The sequence below is a fragment of the Saccopteryx leptura genome, chromosome 2, assembly GCF_036850995.1.
Source record: "Saccopteryx leptura isolate mSacLep1 chromosome 2, mSacLep1_pri_phased_curated, whole genome shotgun sequence".
NCBI lineage: Eukaryota > Metazoa > Chordata > Mammalia > Chiroptera > Emballonuridae > Saccopteryx > Saccopteryx leptura.
Genome location: NC_089504.1, coordinates 65,007,929 through 65,027,912, shown reverse-complemented (window position 1 = coordinate 65,027,912; position 19,984 = coordinate 65,007,929). Strand labels below are relative to the sequence as shown.

The window sequence follows — 19,984 nt, the reverse complement described above, 5'->3', positions numbered from 1 at the left end:
CGTCCATGACAAGGCCTGGAGAGGAATACCTTGTGAAAACGATTATAATTCCCAGGAGCTTTATTCCCCTTTTAAGTTCATAGTTTTCTTAACCCCTGCTTTCCTTGTTCCCTTGTTTTCCCAGTGGAGAAAAGACACCAAGAGCAGGGTCCCATCAGTAAGTTGTTTTAGCAAATGTTTTCTCTGGGCCTAAAGGCTGTATGCACAGTCACCTCTTCACTACCACATCGCTTCTCTTGGGCGGCTTCTTCCCCAGGCCCACTGTCTTCCCTTCTTAGGGCAAAGACTATTTCTCTTGCAAGAAAGAATGGAAGCCCTGCTGCCTCCTTCCTCCACTTGTTGAAGTTGCACCCTCTGTTTCTCTTGGGTTATTTTGCTGAAACGCTTCTGTAAACTTCAGCTCATTCCACATGCTGGCTCTTTCTCATCCTCATCCTCATCCTCATTCTTTGTCCAGGCGTTCAGGTTGGTTTGGCCCTCTGTTCTTAGAATTTGCTCTGTGTCTGTTGGGGATTCTCTGCACAGGCCAGTTCTCAATCTGTGGGCTCAATACCTGGGCTCCCCAGCCTCTCAGGGCCACTGTGTGCTTCTCCGCAGCCATACTCCCTACCCTTCCTTAGGAAGATTACTTGTAGTTGTGCAGTTGCAATCTGGCTTTTCTGAAGCTGCAGCCTCCTGCTACTGTCCCTTCTGAACTCTCTAACCATTCTACCCACTATTGTTCCCCTATACTTTTGAGATCAGTTTCTTTTCACTACATTTAATATGAACTGTTGCCCATATATTAAAGAAGGTGCTCAATAAAACAACTATTTTCAAGATGTATGCCATAGGTCAGGCATTTTAAGAAAAACAGTTCATCCTTTCTCTAGTCCTATTTCATTTAAGCAAGCCCTAGCTAAGGTCCCAGATCTCCCTTACTTCCTTCAGAGACCCCTGATCATAGAAAAATACTCTTGAGTGATGATCTTAAACAATTTTTTTAAAGCTTGCATTCCTCCTGAAAGAACTGTGATGCAGTGTATATCCTCTCACATATTAAGTTGATTCTCAAAGTATTTCATGTTTCTAGGTTGGAAAAATGTATGATATTTAGTACTTTAGAGACATTCATATTTTTAGTAAAACAATTATTTCACTCTTACGTATATATCCAACGTCAACTAGATATCAAAGAAGGTGTCCTTTATACACAGCACCATCCACTGAAAAATACATACAAAATTTTTTTCTCTAATGTTAAAAGCTTACTTTGTTTCTTTTTATTCCTTGAGCCTCAGTTCCCATTCCACTTTTTCTATAGCATTTTATCGTAGTGCAAGATGTTTAAAAGCTCTTTTAGTGATTATCTTGTGTTTCTTTGCAACAACAAAATATGTATGGCTATTGAAATTAAATATTTTTTCTTGTGACCAAAAGGCTTCAAGGGTTCAAAGCTTTCTTCTGCATTGAAATTTAATTTCCATTATTATTAGCACATATAAAATAAAAACCAAATATGGATATTAATAATTATTAAACATAAAAGATAAAAGTTTACTGGAAATGTATCTCCTAAGAGGCTTATTTTTCAATTTGTTAAAAAATCTGAGGATGCATATGATTTATGGTTGAAATGAGGCAAGATTCAGCATCAATTCTATTTCTATTTTTAATTTTTGTAGCTATAAGGTTTAAGGAACGTTGCTCATAAAAATAAGTTGGTGGGTATGGAAATAACGCATTTCATTCTTTGAAAGCCTGATTTATACGGCAGAAATTACTTCATCTTTTGTTATCAGCTGCTCACTCTATTATGGCTTCCTTCAATTTTGTTGAAAAAGAGACTGATACATCTTCATTTGGAAAAAATTTGTTATTTGTTATAGTTTGATAAATAATCAGTATTTCTAATTTACTATTTTGTTAATGGTTATGAAGATTTTATAGTGTGGGGGCAAGGAACTTTATTCATCATGGGTCACAGGCTTTTTATGAAGTGGGAAAGAGCAATAATAAAAGAGGAACTGTTCTAGGGGAAACCCAAGAGCCTTGTCTGGAAGGCACAGTCTCAGGCCCACTGAATTTGGGGTAAGAGTACTTGGGGAAGATGAAGATTGAAAAATTCATTTCCTAAAACTGCCTGTGTCTATGCACTCCTTAGAAAGTCTTTGTGATCCCCTTCTACCCTAGTCTGAAGACCATTAATAAGATAAGGAATTAATTAATTAATATTTAAGGAATATATCTGCTTCAAACCCAAGCCATCCCTGGTCTAGGTGAGGAAGTAGGCAGAGTGCCTTCCCTAGAATGAGGGACAGCCCTCAGCCACAGAGAAAAAGGAGGAGGCCTGGCCCCACACTGCCCAAAGACCCTAGATGCATTACAGTATTCAAATAGAGCTCAACAGACAAGGGGGCAGTGATTTAGAGGCATAGATGCCAGAGTACACTAGGTGATCATGAGAATGTACAGCCCTCTCTCTTCCTGTTAACTGAACTCAAACTATCTCTAATGCTCTGGGAGTTCCTCCCAGTTTAAGCTAGGATATAGGAGATGCAGTAAAGGAAGAAAGCAGCTACATTCAGGCTAAAGGCTTTCCTAATGACTCATGGATAGTTGAGGTATGAGAAGGTCACTGTCCCTGTCATAACTGAGAATGTTTGGATCAAATCTCTGGACACCCACCATATCATATGCCAGGTACCATTCTCAGTTCTTTATGCCCATTGACTTTTAATTTTTTACAATAATCCTAAGTGGTAAGTGCTACTGTTATTCTTTTACAAATAAGAAAAATATGAGATTATGAAAGGTGAAATAACATGCCTAAGGTCACAGGTGAGAACAACATTCACCTTCACTAAATCCTTTTAGTTTGTTCTTCTTTGAAACCGGATCATAAAGTCACAGATACCACTGCTGCTAAGGTCACTGACTAGTCTTTAGGGAACAAAACCCACGGACGCTCCAGAAGACAGAGCAGTGTTCTAATGGCAGATCGGAAGGAGACAGAAAAACTGGCATAGTTTAACTCAGAACAGTCGATGAAGACTGAAATACACAAGTCAACGAACAAAGCCAAACCTATTCTCTTATAGTTGTTATATGTCTCTCCTGAAATGACCTTTCCTAGAACAAACAAGAACATGAAGGTTTTCTTCAGATTTGGGTTCTTGGCTCAGATCATAGTGGAGAGAGTCCTGATCCCAAAGGGATGGGAACAGCTATTGACTCTACTGGGCTCCTTCAGGTCACCCAGGTTCACTTATGTGAACTTCTGCTTCATCTGCAATAAATGAGGCTTGGACTAGAGTAGTGCTTTCCAAACATTTTAGACTGACCTAGAGTGAGAAAAATATTTTGCATCATGGGCCAACACGCACACACCCTCTGAAACAAGTGTTTCACAAAACAACACTCAGCCCTACTATGTGATATCCTCTCAATATTCTATTTTATTCATTTGGTTCGTTCATTTTACTCAGGGAGAAACATCGACCTGATTACTACTCTCTAAATCGATATTTTAATCCATAAGTGGATGGTGAAACTGGTTTAAATAACTCTAGACTGGAAGAATAAGCTGTTCTCAAAGAGTAGCTTATAATCAAGTTAGTGTTGTTCCTCGCAAAAACTGTGAATTAGGCACAGCCCATTTTTGGCACTCTCCTACCTTTCAAGGACTCATTTCCTGGATTCCTCTAGCCCATTTTATTTTATTTTATTTTTAGGCGAGAGGAGGAGAGATAGTGAGGCAGACTCCCACATGCACCCCGCTGGGATCCACCCACAACCCTATCTGGGGCAAATGCAGGAGAACCCCAGCTATTTTTAACATCTGAGGCTGATGCGCTCCAACCAAGCTATTCTCAGGGCAGGGCCATACTCGAACCAATCCAGCCACTGGCTGTTGGAAGGGAAGAGGGCGAGAGGGAGTCGTGTGTGTGTGGGGGGGTGTGTGTGTGGGGGGGTGTTGGAGAAGCAGATTGTCACTTCTCCTGTGTGCCCTGACAGGGGAATTGAAACCTGCACGTCCATATGCCTGGCCCATGCTCCATCCACTGAGCCACCACCCAGGGCCCCTCTAGCTCCATTTATTCCTACAACTCCTGCCTCTATTCACCCTTACCTCAGCTGCTTTATACTCATAGGTCAAAAATTATTTCTGAACAGGTGGTTTTCTTTTCTTTGAGATATAGCTCTGTCTCCTTAAAACCATCCTCCCAGCTTTTGCTGGAGTTTGCTTTAGGCCCTTGTTGGAGAACTGCTTCCACAGATCCCAGTCCCTGAAACTACTCACCTTTGACTTGGAGAGTCAGGTACTTGTAGTCCCAGGCGCTCCCGTAGCCGATCACGCAGCGGTACTTGCCTGCGTCGCTCACTTGGACTCGGGAAAAGTGGAATAAGGCCTTCCCCAGGGGCAGCTGGTCCTTCAGCAAAGTGGCACTGTGCAAGGATGTATTGTTTTCCACCTTTTGCAGACTGGCTTTTACATGTTCAACTTCCACGTAATCTCCGGAGTAAAAATCACACTCCAGGGTCACGTTGCTGCCGTGTTCCACTGTGTACAGTTCCTTAGGGACCGTCACTGTGAATAAAGCTGAACAGAACATAAGACATTCACCTGTTGTCCGCCTTCACATTTCAGTTCTGTATACAGTGGGAGCTGAGGACACTCAGTCCACCCCAGTTTCCAGAAAATACCTGTCGTTGTCTGGGGATCGCTTGAGCTCTTTTCTTGCCTTTCCCCAGCCAGTCGGCGCAAGAGCGGAACTCTCGATCCACTGCTCTGAGGTAGTTCAGGCCTCTCAACACTCCCCACCTGTTCAGCTGATTGCCCTCCTTCCACCTATTATACAGACTCATACTTTTCATATGAGTCAAATTACATCATTCTCTGCAAAATATTACCTACCTCACATCAATGACGGTAATAATAACAACTATCACATCGGGATAATGAGCCCTTTGATCTTGATCATGTTACTTGACCTCTATGAATCTCAGCCTCTTTGTCTGTAAAGGTACAGGTTAATATCTACCTCGCAGTACTGTAAAAACTAAGAGAAATGGTACATGTGAAGTACCTTATTTTGGCGGGTTGTCAGTGGTCAGCAAATATTGGTTCCTTTCTTTTGTACCATGTTTTAATTCTTGGGAAAGTGGTAATCCATATATGGAATGCTTGGCCATTCTGTATGAATTGCAATATTTTATTAACCAGGAAAACTCATTCCCTGACCATCCTAGGCAATAGATTTCACAATGCAAGTAATTTTTGGGTTTTTATAAGTTGCTTAAATGCATTGCAATTCTCTTCTTACTTATGGTTTTCCTCCTACTAGCTTACAAGTCTTTGAAGGCAGTGACCAGATTGTTTACTTTGGTATCTCCGGTGCCTAACACACACTAAGTTCCATTTGAGGTTTGGCAAATGAAGGACAGAAAGAAAGAAAGGGAGAAAGAAAAGATAAGCCTATGCCCTGGCCGTACAGCTCAGTTGGTTGGAGCATTGTCCTGAAATGCAGAGGTTGCCAGTTGAATCCCTGGTCAGGGTACATACAGGAGCAGATCCGTGCTCCTGTCTCTCTTGCTCTCTAAAATCTATACAGTAAACATTAAAAAAAGAAGAAAAAGAAAAGAAAAAAAAGATGAGCCTTTGGGCCTAACCACATTCATTTCTGTTTTCCTCTCATCAAAATGCAACTTGCCCAAGATCACACAAATTGGCATTCTTAATTATCATACAGCATACTTGAGAGTTAAGTGCTATGCATAAACTTGAGGTCTATTAAAAACAACTGGTTTCAGCGGTAGAGCGTCGGCCTGGCGTGCGGGGGACCCGGGTTCGATTCCCGGCCAGGGCACACAGGAGAAGCGCCCATTTGCTTCTCCACCCCCCCCCCTTCCTCTCTGTCTCTCTCTTCCCCTCCCGCAGCCAAGGCTCCATTGGAGCAAAGATGGCCCGGGTGCTGGGGATGGCTCCTTGGCCTCTGCCCCAGGTGCTAGAGTGGCTCTGGTCGCGGCAGAGCGATGCCCCGGAGGGGCAGAGCATCGCCCCCTGGTGGGCAGAGCTTCGCCCCTGGTGGGCGTGCCGGGTGGATCCCAGTCGGGCGCATGCGGGAGTCTGTCTGACTGTCTCTCCCTGGTTCCAGCTTCAGAAAAATACAAAAAAACCCCCAACAACTGACAATTCTTCATCTTGCCTACAACAGTTGTTTTGTTTTTTTTTTTATACCACAACTAGAACATAAATGTGCCTTTGTGACAGAAATCTGTGGTACAGAGAAGAGTTAAATCTGCACAGCAGTCTTTTGAGTAGAATGGGGGTGAGGCAGGGCTATATAACATGAGTGCTTTTATGTAAAATAATGCTAATGCCACTTGCATTTGCTTGGTTAGGAGCACTAACACTCTGGGATGAAATATGTAAAAAGCGATATTGTGCTTCCCAATTTCTCCTGTGATTCCATTTTCTGGAATCTACTGAACACTTGTTATAATTCTCACCCTGGGTCTCCAAAATAGGACCTTCTAAAGGTAGATCCCTTTATGATGAGGATCATCTGCAGATACTTGTGATGAAGTCCCCTTATAACTAAGATGGAACCACTTCATATCAAATCTATTCTTCCCTGAAGAATAATATTTATTTATCCATTTATCAAATATTATCAATTTTATTTTAAATTAAATTATTAATTTTATTTTAAATGTATTTAAATTTCTAATTTTATTTTATTATACATGATAAAACAGGAAACAGGAAAGAAAAATGCAGCTTGCAAAAAAGATTAGTTGCTCAGTCTGAAATATAACAAGAATTTGCAGACTTTGGGTGTAGTCTCTACTGAATTTATTTAACAAATTTATCGCACTTGTATTTCCTTCTTATGCAAGGAATGCCAGTAACTTCCTCTGAAACTCCCTACAGCATAAAGCAGAACACCCCTCTTTACTGTCTGGGCCTTTGACAAAAATCCATTTTCTGCTTGCTTCCCTCCTCTGCCGTGTGCTGAGTGAATGTGTACAGGGCCAGCATCAGTACTTTTTAAATTTCCCTGGAAGCTTCTAATGTATGGAGAATATTGCGAACTATTGGTTAGACAAATAGAACACTTGCTCTTGTAAATATCATTTGTCATCTTCCCATTCAAAGTGTTGGCCTCAGTTTCACCTGAGCTAGTTAGGAATGCAGAATGTCAAGCCCTATCCTACACCTAAAGAAGCAGAATCTGCATCTTAACATCACTGGTGTCATTCCCATGCACATTAACATTTGAAAAGCAGAGGTATAGCGCTGGCCAGGTAGCTCATTGGTTAGAGCATCATCCCACTGTACCAAGGTTGGAGGCTTAATCCAGGTCAAGGCACATACAAAAATCAACCAATGACACTGGCCGGTTGGCTCAGTGGTAGAGTGTCGGCTCAGAGTATGGAAGTCAGGTTTGATTCCTGGTCAGGACACACAGGAAAAGTGACCATCTGCTTCTCCACCCCCACCCTTTCTCTCTGTCTCTCTCTTCCTCTCCTACAGCCATGGCTTGATTGGTTCAAGCAAGTTGGCCCCAGATGGGCAGAGCATCACCCAGTAGGGGGCTTGCCAGGTGGATCCCAGTTGGGGCACATGTGAGAGTCTGTTTCTCTGCCTCCCTGCCTCTCACTTAATATAAAAAAAATTAAAAATCAACCAATGAATGCATGACTAAGCAGAACAAGGAGTCAATGGTTTTTCTTTCTTTCTCTCTCCCTTCCTCTCTCTCTAAAATCAATATATTTAAAAAGAATTTTTAAAAAGAAACAGAATTATAACACCAATCTGCATTTGGACTTTTAATGGGAAGTAGAGTAAGAGTTAATACTTATTAAACATAATAAGCCAGACACTGGGCTTTTATATCATCATCACATTTGATGTTTCCAAAATTTTGCAAAGTAGAAGTTGCTATCCCCATTTTACAGATGGGAAACCTGAAGCTTAAAAAACTGATACACTTGCCCTGGCCCGATAGCTAGGTTGGTTAGAGCATCATCCCAACACCCAAAGGGTGTGGGTTTGAACCCCAGTCAGGGCATGTACAGGAACAGATCACTGTTTCTCTCCCTTCCTCTCTCTCTAAAATCAATCAATAAATTAAAACAACAACAAGTGATAATTTGCCCAAGGTCAAAGAGTGGTAGCTCAGGGAGTTGGAATTCAAATTCATATCTCTGTGACTTGAAAACCTATACTTCTAACAACTTTATAGATATAAATGTATATTCACTAGCATGCAAGTACTATATCCATGAATTAAATAGATATACTTCTCATCTTTATGCTAACAAAAACACCTTTGCTTTCTATTTTATATGCCTCATAGCTATTAAACTAAGCTTCATCCTAGTATTGAACTCCTGAAGTTACCAGACAAAGGAGAAAATTGAAAAGTTTTCATGACTACAAAATTAAGCAGACAAAACAGGTTTTCTCCATTTGTTTGGGCCCCTTGACTAGATTAAAGGGTACAGGACTTGGCCAGGGCATGAAAAATTTATACTGCAGGTTCTTTAGACAAATTAAAGCAGCTGCCTTGAGTAATGCTGGAGCTTTAAAAAAAATTATATAATGTATACATACTTTAATATATTAGTCCACTGAATCTACATATTTTTTTTATTTTTTATTTTTTATTTATTTATTTATTTATTCATTTTAGAGAGGAGAGGGAGAGAGCGAGAGAGAGAGAGAGAGAGAGAGAGAGAGAGAGAGAGAAGAGACAGAGAGAGAGAGAGAGAGAAGGGGGGAGGAGCTGGAAGCATCAACTCCCATATGTGCCTTGACCAGGCAAGCCCAGGGTTTCGAACCGGCGACCTCAGCATTTCCAGGTCGACGCTTTATCCACTGCGCCACCACAGGTCAGGCTGAATCTACATATTTTAATAAAAGATAAGAATCTATGTAACCCAGTTACACATACATGAGATTAAGGTACACTTATAATGCTGAGCCTTTTTTAAAGAGCTCAAGTAACTTTGCATTTTATTTGCAATCAAGCATCAATGGGAGCCAGCACATGTTACATCTACAGGAAACACAAAATAAATTATTTGCATTGCCTCCCAAAATAGCTTCTTTAAACTCATTTTATACTTTTCCATTTAACAACAGAACCTTAGGCTTGTGTATGCTTTCTAATTAATGTACTTGAAAGGTGGGGGCTGCTTTACATAGCCACAGTTTTCAGAAAATTTTAGTTTCTATTTTAAGATAAAAGCCTGCTCTGGACACCTGACTCATGCATTCATCTTTATAGGAACTCTGCATGGAGACATCTTATCTCTTAGAAATCCTTTTCCCAACCTACTTCTGCTCTGTATATCTCAGGGGTTAGCAGAAGTATTGTTGGAGGCTGAAGACCAGGTCAGTGGAGTGAGCCAGGGTGTAGTCCCTGCCCCTAGAGTGACCTCAAGCATCACCATGGTCATGTTCCCCCTCGTTTTTATCCATCTTTAAAAGATGAAGGAAGGCCTGACCTGCGGTGGCGCAGTGGGATAAAGCGTCAACCTGGGATACTGAGGTTGCCGGTTCAAAACCCTGGGCTTGCCTGGTCAAGGCACATATGGGAGTTGATGCTTCCTGCTCCTCCCCCTTCTCTCTCTCTCTCTCTCTCTCTCTCTCTGCCCTCTCTCTAAAAAATCAATAAATAAAATATTAAAAAAAAAAAGATGAAGGAAGAAGGAAACATCAATGAAAACAGTAAAATTTGGGTTACTTTTTCCCTCTAAGACATGACAAAATACAAAAATAAGTATTTTACCTTAAATGTATTACAAGATGGGTTACAAAACCTCATTAGGTTTTGAAGTCAAACAATAAGAAAGTACAAGAAACAAGTGAACTATAATGCTACAATAATAAACGAGTGTGATTTATGTGGAAGGATAGCCACACAGATCAATAGAACAAAGTGGAGAGTTCAGATATAGATCCGCACAAACTTGACCAATTGATTTTTGACAAATGTGTGGACAATTCAATGGAAAAAGGATCCTGTTTCCAACAAATGGGGTTGGGCAACTCAATGCAAATAAAGAAAGAAAGAAAAAAGAAAAAAGAAAAAAGAAAAGAAAAGCCTCAACCTCTACTTCATACCTTATATAAAAATTAACTCAAGATGGATTATAAACCTAAATGTAAAATGTACCTCTATAAAATGCTTGTAAGAAAACATAGAAGAAAGTCTTTTGGAGCTTCAGTAAAACAGAGTTCTTAATATGACATCAAAAGCACAATTCATAAAAGAAAAAATAAACTGAGCTTCACCAAATTAAAATCTTTGTTCTGCAAAAGACATTGTGGAAGGATAAAAGAATAAGTCACAAGTTGGGAGAAAATTCAGTGTGTCCGTAAAGTCATGGTGCACTTTTGACCGGTCACAGGAAAGCAACAAAAGACTATAGAAATGTGAAATCTGCACCAAATAAAAGGAAAACTCTTCCAGTTTCATGCCTATTCAGTGCAGTTCGATGTGGGCTCACGCACAGATTTTTTAGGGCTCCTTCCTTAGGTAGCTATCCCGTATAGCCTCTACAGACTCATCACTGACTGATGGCCTATCAGAACGGGGTTTCTCCACCAAACTGCCGGTTTCCTTCAACTGCTTATCCCACCGAGTAATGTTATTCCTATGTGATGGCGCTTCATTATAAACGTGCCGATATTCATGTTGCACTTTGGTCACAGATTCGAATTTAGCGAGGCACAGAACACACTGAACTTTCCTCTGTACCGTCCACATCTGGACTGGCATGGCCATGGGCTGCTCTGCTGTATACACAGTGTTACGTCATCATCTGTGCATGTGCACATGCTGCCACATCATCCTACAGAAACTGGGAGGGTTTTCCTTTGGTTTTAATTTGGTGCAGATTTCACATTTCTATCGTCTTTTGTTGCTTTTCTGTGACCAGTCAAAAGTGCACCATGACTTTACAGACACATTGTATTTGCACATCACATAGTTGATAAAGGAGGGAGAGGAATGTGACTGGGCAAAGAGCAGTCTAGGACCACCTGGAAGGGAGGAAAAAGTTCTTCAAAGGGTAATCAGTGCCAAAGGAGCCCTTTCTCAATCAAAGGCAGAATGTTGGATGGCTTCCCATGAAATTGGGGCTGCCATCTCTGAGGACCTAATGCCCTGTGCCCACTTCTCTCTTCCTCTTCTTACCTCTTGGTGTTTACCCACAATAATGCACTCATGGTTGTTACTACGTATTAGAACTACCTTGCCTAGGAGAGCGACAAACTCTGAAACTGTTTTTCTTCCTGCCCATCCATACTTTCTGGTAGAACTTCTTTCTCCAATATCCAAAGGCATCTCATTAAGGTTCCTTATTTATTTGGATATTAGGGAGACTCTGATTTCCAAATCAAGTAATTCACAGTTAGTGTGGGAATGACCAATGACTACCATTGCTTTTTTTTTTTTTTTTTTTTTTTGCATTTTTCTGAAGCTGGAAACAGGGAGAGACAGTCAGACAGACTCCCGCATGCGCCCGACCGGGATCCACCCGGCACGCCCACCATGGGGCGACGCTCTGCCCACCAGGGGGCGATGCTCTGCCCATCCTGGGCGTCGCCATGTTGCGACCAGAGCCACTCTAGCGCCTGGGGCAGAGGCCACAGAGCCAACCCCAGCGCCCGGGCCATTTTTGCTCCAATGGAGCCTTGGCTGCGGGAGGGGAAGAGAGAGACAGAGAGGAAAGCGCGGCGGAGGGGTGGAGAAGCAAATGGGCGCTTCTCCTGTGTGCCCTGGCCGGGAATCGAACCCGGGTCCTCCGCACGCTAGGCCGATGCTCTACCGCTGAGCCAACCGGCCAGGGCTACCATTGCTTTTTAAAAGAGGGACTCAAATATTTAATAATCAGCAGAATGTCTGCAAGAGACTCTTTAGAGCAGGGGTCTCAAACTCAACTCAGCATGTGGGCCGCAGAGCAAGATCACAGCTGTTCGGTGGGCCACACTAGGTCTACAAAAGGCAACTGTTACGCAACACTTTTCTCACTGCAATTGAAAACAAAAAAAAATCAGTACAACAAGCACAATCGTACATGCAGTTTACTCAGTGTCACAAAACGACCAGAAACTGTAGTTCGCATCACAACTGCTGTTAACTAAGCTAATTATCTAGCTAGGATGCTAGAGAAATGAAAAATACAAGTAGGCCCCTAGGCTTACTTAATTTTATCCAAAATATTTTGAACTTTGTGGATTAGTCTGCGGGCTGCACAAAATTGTTCGGCGGGCCGCATGCGGCCCGCGGGCCATGAGTTTGAGACCCCTGCTTTAGAGTAACAGAGTCCTGTAGGTGTCCCCCTGACCTTGTCTCCTCACTCTCCCTGCCAGAAAAGAAGACAGCTGCTTGACACCCTACCTTTCAGGACAAGTGATCAATGTCCTCTTGTATCAGTTCAGAGGTGTATGGTCTAAGTGTTTCTGTCTTCTTGTCACCACCTTCACTGGAGAGTGGGACTAGATAGACCAATATTCTCAGTCCCTGTTTTCATAAAACAGGAACAATGGGAGTACACAAGCCGCTATTCTATCCGCTGTGCTTGTAAGAGCCAGTCATCACACTTCCTCTCAAAGGCAGCCTTCAGCCTGCAGACCACATTCTCACTGGTGGCTTCCGTAAGCACCATCAGCTGCTCCTAGTCCTCAGGCCCCTTCCTTCGTCTGTTCTTACCTGTGGTCTGAGGAAGCTGCATTCCCAGGCTCAGAGTTAGCAGGAGAAGGAACATGTTCTCCACCAGTTCTGAAACAGACATTTGAAAGTCTCAAGGCTTTCTGAAGTTTTGCTGGGTCTCATGACTTGGTGATTTGCTCACTCCTGAAAACATAAAAATAAGCCATAAACAAATCTTTAGGGGAGGCAGTGGACTATGGCAGGGTGAAGCTGGGAAGGGAAGTTATAGGTCTGGAAAAGAGGGAAGATAGGGTAAGAGGAAGCGAGGCCCTCTTTATCAATCTAAATTAGAAGCTCTTCCTCCTTTTTTTAACAGCTTTTTCTAAATATAAAGCAGGCCTCTGACTCACCCCCAATGGTAGTTATCTCCTTGTCTCTCCCACAGAGTTTCAGTAGTAGGCCCCTGCAAACCAACCTCTCTCTCTCTTTCTCTCTCTTTTTTTTTTTTTTTTTGGCCTTATGTCTAATTTTTACTCTGGAATGTAAAGCTCTTTTTTTTTGGTCTTGTTTTGTTTTTGTGTGACAGAGACAGAAAGAGAGACAGAGATAGGGACAGACAGGGACAGACAGGAAGGGAGAGAGGTGAGAAGCATCAATTCTTCATTGTGGCTCCTTAGTTTCTTTAGTTGTTCATTGATTGCTTCCTCATATGCCTTGATGTGGGGCTCCAGCTGAGTGAGTGACCACTTGCTCAAGCCAGTAACCTTGGACTAAAGACAGTGACCTTGGGCTTTAAGCAAACAACCTTTGGGCGCAAGCCAGTGACCATGGGGTCATGTCTATGATCCCACGCTCAAGCCAGCAACCCTGCACTCAAGTAGGTGAGCCTGTGCTCAAGCCAGCGACCTCGGGGTTTTGAACCCTGGGTCCTCCATGTCCCAGTCCAACGCTCTACCACTGTATCACCGCTTGGTCAGGCTAAAGCTCTTTTTAATTAAAGTTTAGTTGACGTACAATATTGTACTAGTTTTTAGGTGAATAACATAGTGAGAGTTCACATTTATACACCTTACAGAGTGATCAGCACAGAATGTCTAAAGGCTGTAACAAGAGACAAAGAAGGACCCAGGAGTTCCACGTCTGGGCACTTATCTGAAGAAAACAAAAAATTCAAAGATGTAGGCCCCTCTATGTTCACCAAAGCATTATTTACAATAGCTAACATATGGAAACAATCTAGGTGTTCATCAATGGATGAATGGATAAAGAATAATAAGAATATTATTCAGCCATGGAAACAAATGAAATCTTGCCATTTGCAACAATGTGGATAGACCTAGAGTGTATTATGTTAAATGAAGTAAGTCAGAGAAAGACAAATACTGTATCATTTCACTTATGTGTGGGATCTAAAAAACTAAACAAATGAACAAACAAAACAGACTCATAGATACAGAAAAGCTGATACTTGCCAGACCGTTGGGCTACAGGGATAAAAGGTAAAAGGCCATGATATGGCCAAAAAGATGAAGGAGATTAGAAGGTACAAACTTATAGTTATAAATAAGTTACAGGGATAAAAACCAATCTTGTTTCTCAAATAAATAATCTACACCATCTGTCCCAGCTGGAGCAGCACTCTGGGCTTCAGACACTTGGGCATAGTGCTCAGCAGCACAGAGCTAGATTCTCAATAAATATTTGACAGCTGACTGAGCATGTAAAGTAGTCAAGTTCTCTTTAGTGCTCTGAATGAGTGTGCCCATCACTTGACATACCGGTTACTAAGAGGTTTAGACAGGGAGAGCAGAGAACTGGCACTGTTGAGTGGGTGCCCAAACTTGGTCCTGTTCCACCTCCTATACTTCCTATATTTGCTGAGCTTTTTTCCCATCCAAGCACTTTTCATGATTGAAGGCAAAAAGGGACAGGACCCATGACTGTCACCTATTTTGTCTCCAAGAGGCTTTCAAAATTTTATTAGTCGTGGAACCATTTCTTCAAGGGAAATTGGTTGGAGCCACTCATGTAAATCAGGTAAAAGCAGAGTTGCTCTGAATATAAAGGAAAGCCAGTGGAGGATCTGGGTCAGGACGACAGAGTCCCACTTACATTTTTAAATGATGACTCAGCTTGAGCCCTGGCTGGGTAGCTCATTTGGTTAGAACATCATCCCAATACACAAAGGTTGTAGATTTGGTTTGATTCCTGGTCAGGGTACACACAAGAATCAACCAACAAATGCATAAATAAATGGAACAACAAATTGATGTATCACTCTCTCTCTCTCTTCCCTTTTCCTCTCTTTCTAAAATCAATAAATAAAAATTAAAAAATTAAAGGGGGCTCTGACCAGTTGGCTCAGTTAGAGCATCATCCTGAAACACCAAGGTTGCAGGTTTGATCCTCATTCAGGGCACATAAGGGAAGTGACCAGTGAATGGACAACAAAGTGGAACAACTAATGAATGCTTCCTTCTCTCTCTTCGTTTCTCTCTCTGTATCTCTAAAAAAATAAAAATTAAAAATAAATAAAGGAGGGCTCAGCTTTGGTGTAGGTAATAGACTACTGTTGGGAAGGAAAGTGGGTAGGCCAAGATTAGAAGCAGGATAATCAATAAGGAATATTTTTGCAGAAATGATGATAGTTTGGATTAGAGTTGTGGGGTTAGTGGAGGTGAGAAGTGGTCTGTTGAAGTCATATATATATATATATATATATATATATATATATATAATCAACATCTTTATTAAGATATAAATGACATATAATAGAGAATCATGTGTATGTATATATGTATATATTTAAAACACAGATGATTCAATGGTACAATTCAGTGATTTTTAGTATATTCACAGAATTGTGCAACCCACACCACTACCTAACTTTGGGTCATTTTCGTCATCCAAAAAGAAGCTCCAACCCATTAGTGGAAACTTCCTAATTCCCCTCTCCTCTCCCTCCAGCCCCTGGCAACCACTAATCTACTTTCTGTTTCTATGAATTTGTTTATTCTGGATATTTCATTTAATGTAGTCATACTATATGTGGCCTTTTGTGTCTGTTTTCCTTCACCAGGCATAATATATATTTTCAAGATTCATTTATGTTGCAGCACATATCAGTACTTCATTTCTTTTCACAGCTGAATAATATTCCATTGTATGACTACACCACATCTAATTTATCCATTCATCAGTTGATGGGCATTTGGATTGTTCCCACTTGTTGACTACTCTGAATAAGTCTGGATATTTATATGCAAGATTTTTGAAATTTATTTTTTAGCGAGAGAGAGAGAAAGAGAGAGAAAGATAGGAAGAGAAAGAGATGAGAAGTATCAATTCATAGTTGTATCACCTTAGTTGTTATTGATTACTTCTCATACATGCCTTGTGGGGGGCTCAAGCTGAGCCAGTGACCCCTTGCTCAAGCCAGTGACCTTGGGCTCAAGCCAGCAACTTTTGGGCTTAAGCCAGCGACCATGGGTCATCTCTATCATCCAGCGCTCAAGCCAGTGACCTTGCACTTAAGCTGGCAACTGTGGGGTTTTGAACCTGAAACCTCAGTGTCCCAGGTTGATCCTCTATCCAATGCACTACAACCAGTCAGGCTATATGTAAGTTTTTGTGTAGACATATTTTCAATTCTCTTGGGTATGTATGTAGCAAGCAGTTCCTTGGTTAAATGGTTTAACTTCTTGAGAAATTGCCAAACTGTTTACCAAACAAATGCTTAGAAAATTTCACCCAGTCTGCAGATTGTCTTTACAGCTTCTTCTTTTTCTTTTTTTCTGAAGTGAGAAGTGGGGAGGCAGAGAGACAGACTCCCACATGCGCCTGATCAGGATCCACCTGACAAGCCCACTAGGGCGCGATGTTCTACCCATCTGGGGCATTGCTCCATTACAACCAGAGTCATTCTAGCACCTGAAGCAGAGGCTATGGAGCCATCCTCAGCACCTGGGACAACTTTGCTCCCATGGAGCCTTGGCTGCAGGAGGGGAAGAGAGAGACAGAGAGGAAGGAGAGGGGCAAGGGTGGAGAAGCAGATGGGCACTTCTCCTGTGTGCCCTGGCCGGGAATCAAACTTGGGTCTTCCACATACTGGCCTATGCTCTACCACTGAGCCAACTGGCCAGGGCATCTTTTTAGCTTCTTGATGGGTTCTTTGAATCCAAAATGTTTTAATTTATTTTAATTTTAAGTACAATTAATTTTGATGCAGTGAATTTGTCTATTTTTGTATTTTATTACTTGTGCTTTAGGTGTCATATGTGTGAAACCATTGCCTAATCTAAAAAAAAGATCTACATCTACTTTCTATTTTATGTTTTCTCCTGAGAATTTATAGTTTTTGTTCTTATATTTAGGTCTTCAAAGCATTTTGAGTGTATTTTTGTATATGCTATGAGGTAAGACTCTTGACCCATTCTTTTGCCTACGGACATCCAATTGTGCCTGAACAATTTGTGTGAAAGATTATTCTTTCTCCGTTGAATTGTCTTGGCACCCTTACCAAAAATCAATTAACCAGGCCCTGGTCGGTTGGCTCAGTGGTAGAGCATTGGCCTGGCGTGCAGAAGTCCCGGGTTCAATTCCCGGCCAGGGCATGCAGGAGAAGCGCCCATCTGCTTCTCTACCCCTCCCCCTCTCCTTCCTCTCTGTCTCTCTCTTCCCCTCCCACAGCCGAGGCTCCATTGGAGCAAAGATGGCCCGGGCGCTGGGGATGGCTCCTCAGCCTCTGCCCCAGGCGCTAGAGTGGCTCTGGTCGCAACATAGTGACGCCCTGGAGGGGCAGAGCATCGCCCCCTGGAGGGCAGAGCGTCGCCCCCTGGTGGGCATACCCGGTGGATCCCGGTCCGGCGCATGCGGGAGTCTGTCTGTCTCTCCCCGTTTCCTGCTTCAGAAAAATACAGAAAAAAAAAAAATCAATTAACCATAGGTGTATGTGGGTTTATTTCTGGACTCCCAATTCTTTTCCATTGAGCTAAATGTCTATTTTATGTCAGTACCACAGACTTGATTACAGTAACTTTGTGGTATGTTTTGAAATCGAGAAATGTGATTCCTCCAACTCTGTTCTTCTTTTTCAAGATTTTGCGTGCGTGTGTCTATGTGTGTGGCTATTTTGGTTCTCTTGCAGTTTCATATGAATTTTAGAATTTGCTTATTCATTTCCACATACACACCCAAAAGGCAGCTGGAATTTTGGTAGGAACTGCACTGTATCTATATGTCCAGTGGGAAATGTCGCCACCAAATAGTATTAAGTCTTTCAATTCATGAGACAAGCACATTATGTCTTTCTGTTAATTTGTCATTTATGTATTCAAAGAAGACCTGATGGAAATTTCTCACAGGTTAGATATGTAGTTTGACAAAAAATAGAAACATCTAGTAAATTTCCTAGGTTTAGGACTTGAGTCTCTAGAGAAATGCAGGTGCTAACTTATTAAAATGAAGAAGACAGAGAGAAGCAGATTAGGGAGCAGAAATCAAGAAAAATGTTTGGAATATGTTTGGTTTGAGATGCCTATTAGACATCCAAGTGAAGATGTTTGGTAGGCAGTTGGATAATAGGTGGTCTAGAGTTTGGGGGTAGAGATATAAATTTGGGAGTCATTAATGTATACTTGTTACTTAAAGCCATGAGAATGCATGACATCACCTAAAGAGAGATAGGGAAGAGAAAATGGTAAAGACTTGAGATGTGGGACATTCCAACATTTATCAATCTTTGAGAGAGGGAGGCTACTAACAAAAGAAGATTGAGAGTAAAAGTAAAAAGGTAAATTAGCTAGGTCTTTTATTTTCCATATTCTGATGCTTTGACATCTGGGGCCTTGATGACTTTGGAAGGATTGCCCCTCCTAGAATTAACCAGTTCTTCACAAAGGAGTTCATTTTTCAAATGTGCATCAACCAATCCAGAACCCATACCTCCCACCACCTTTTTTTTACTGGGTTCTCACACTCTTTACCAGTACTCATTTGCTCTAATCACTCTAGGGCCAGGTACTGAACAACAAGGAACAGTCCCTATGCCCCCAGAGCCTGTTGAAATAATTGGAAGTAGCAGTTCTAAGCCTGCTTATTCATCCTTGTTCATTTCTTCCCGTGACAACCACAATAAAGGCTCCTGCCCACGTTTTCCCTCTCCCTCTGCCTCCTGTCTGACCCTGATGCTTCCCTGTGTGACCCTCTGTGGTGTGGCATGCCCTTTTCTCTTAGGAAAGAGTTTTAAAAATATTTTTTCAATGGCAGTCATTTCCTGATTTGTTGGCCGCCCCATCACTAAATAACAATAAAACCTAGAGTTTAAAATAAAGTGTTACAAGTAGGGAGTGATTAGTTGAGTCAGAGTTGGAGTTTGCAGTACGGGGGACATGGATGGCCTGACAAGTGTGGTATCACTGGATCTGGTGCTGATGAAAGCCTGTGTGGATTCAAAAGCAGGTAAAGGTGTGGAGACAGCAGAGCATAGGCCACTGTTTCGAGAAGAGTGATGAGGTAGTAGCTAGACAGGAATATAATGTGAGGTCCACAGTAGGCTGTATCCTTGCTTTTATTTTAGGGAAGGGATATTACAGCAGGCAAAGGAACAGAATTAAGTGCTTTCCATAGGGAAACGCTCAAGTCACACCTTAGCTAGAATTGAAGATCTCCTTCTATATCAAAAAGGTATCATCTTAAGCTGCACCTGCAAGCCCGGGACTTGTCCAGTATTCTTGTTTCTAGAGCTAAAAGGATAGCACATAGCACATAGTTCTGGCAACAGAAAGGACTCTTGGCTCAACTACCACTGGCCTTAACTTCCCCTTCTTCCTTGCCCATCCAAGGGGACTTTCCGTGCACACTGCCTCCTTGAGCTGACTGAGAGACAGATACTGTGGTGAAGGTACTTTCCAACCAGCAGCCTTCAGTCTTCTAGGGATAACATGCCCCATGCAGTGGTTAAGAGTTCAGGCTTTCAAGTCAGACACATCTGAGTTCAAATCCTGGTCCTAGATATTATTAACCTCTAAGATCTTTTTTTTTTTTTTTTTTAAATAAATTTTTATTAATGGTAATGGGATGACATTAATAAATCAGGGTACATATATTCAAAGAAAACATGTCTAGGTTATTTTGTCATTAAATTATGTTGCATACCCCTCACCCAAAGTCAGATTGTCCTCCGCCACCCTCTATCTAGTTCTCTGTGCCCCTCCCCCTAACCTCTAAGATCTTGAACAGTTTATAAAAACTATTTGTGCCCCACTTTCCTATAATACAAATAATAATAACACCCATTTCAAGCCAGATTCTCTTTTTTTTTTTTTTGTATTTTT

The 19,984-nt window shown here is 41.7% G+C and overlaps 1 protein-coding gene across 2 annotated transcripts in view; it reads right to left on the bottom strand.

The window, feature by feature from the left end:
• Positions 1 to 19,984, bottom strand: part of PDCD1LG2 (programmed cell death 1 ligand 2) — a 59,363-nt gene that overhangs the window by 34,543 nt on the left and 4,836 nt on the right. For both annotated transcript variants that reach the window (XM_066368092.1, XM_066368091.1), the window contains exons 2-3: positions 12,711 to 12,854; positions 4,283 to 4,582 (exon numbers count right to left, since the gene is read on the bottom strand). In XM_066368092.1, coding sequence (XP_066224189.1) covers positions 4,283 to 4,582; positions 12,711 to 12,792 — 382 coding nt within the window. In that variant the 5' untranslated portion in view covers positions 12,793 to 12,854. The remainder of the gene's footprint in view (positions 1 to 4,282; positions 4,583 to 12,710; positions 12,855 to 19,984) is intronic.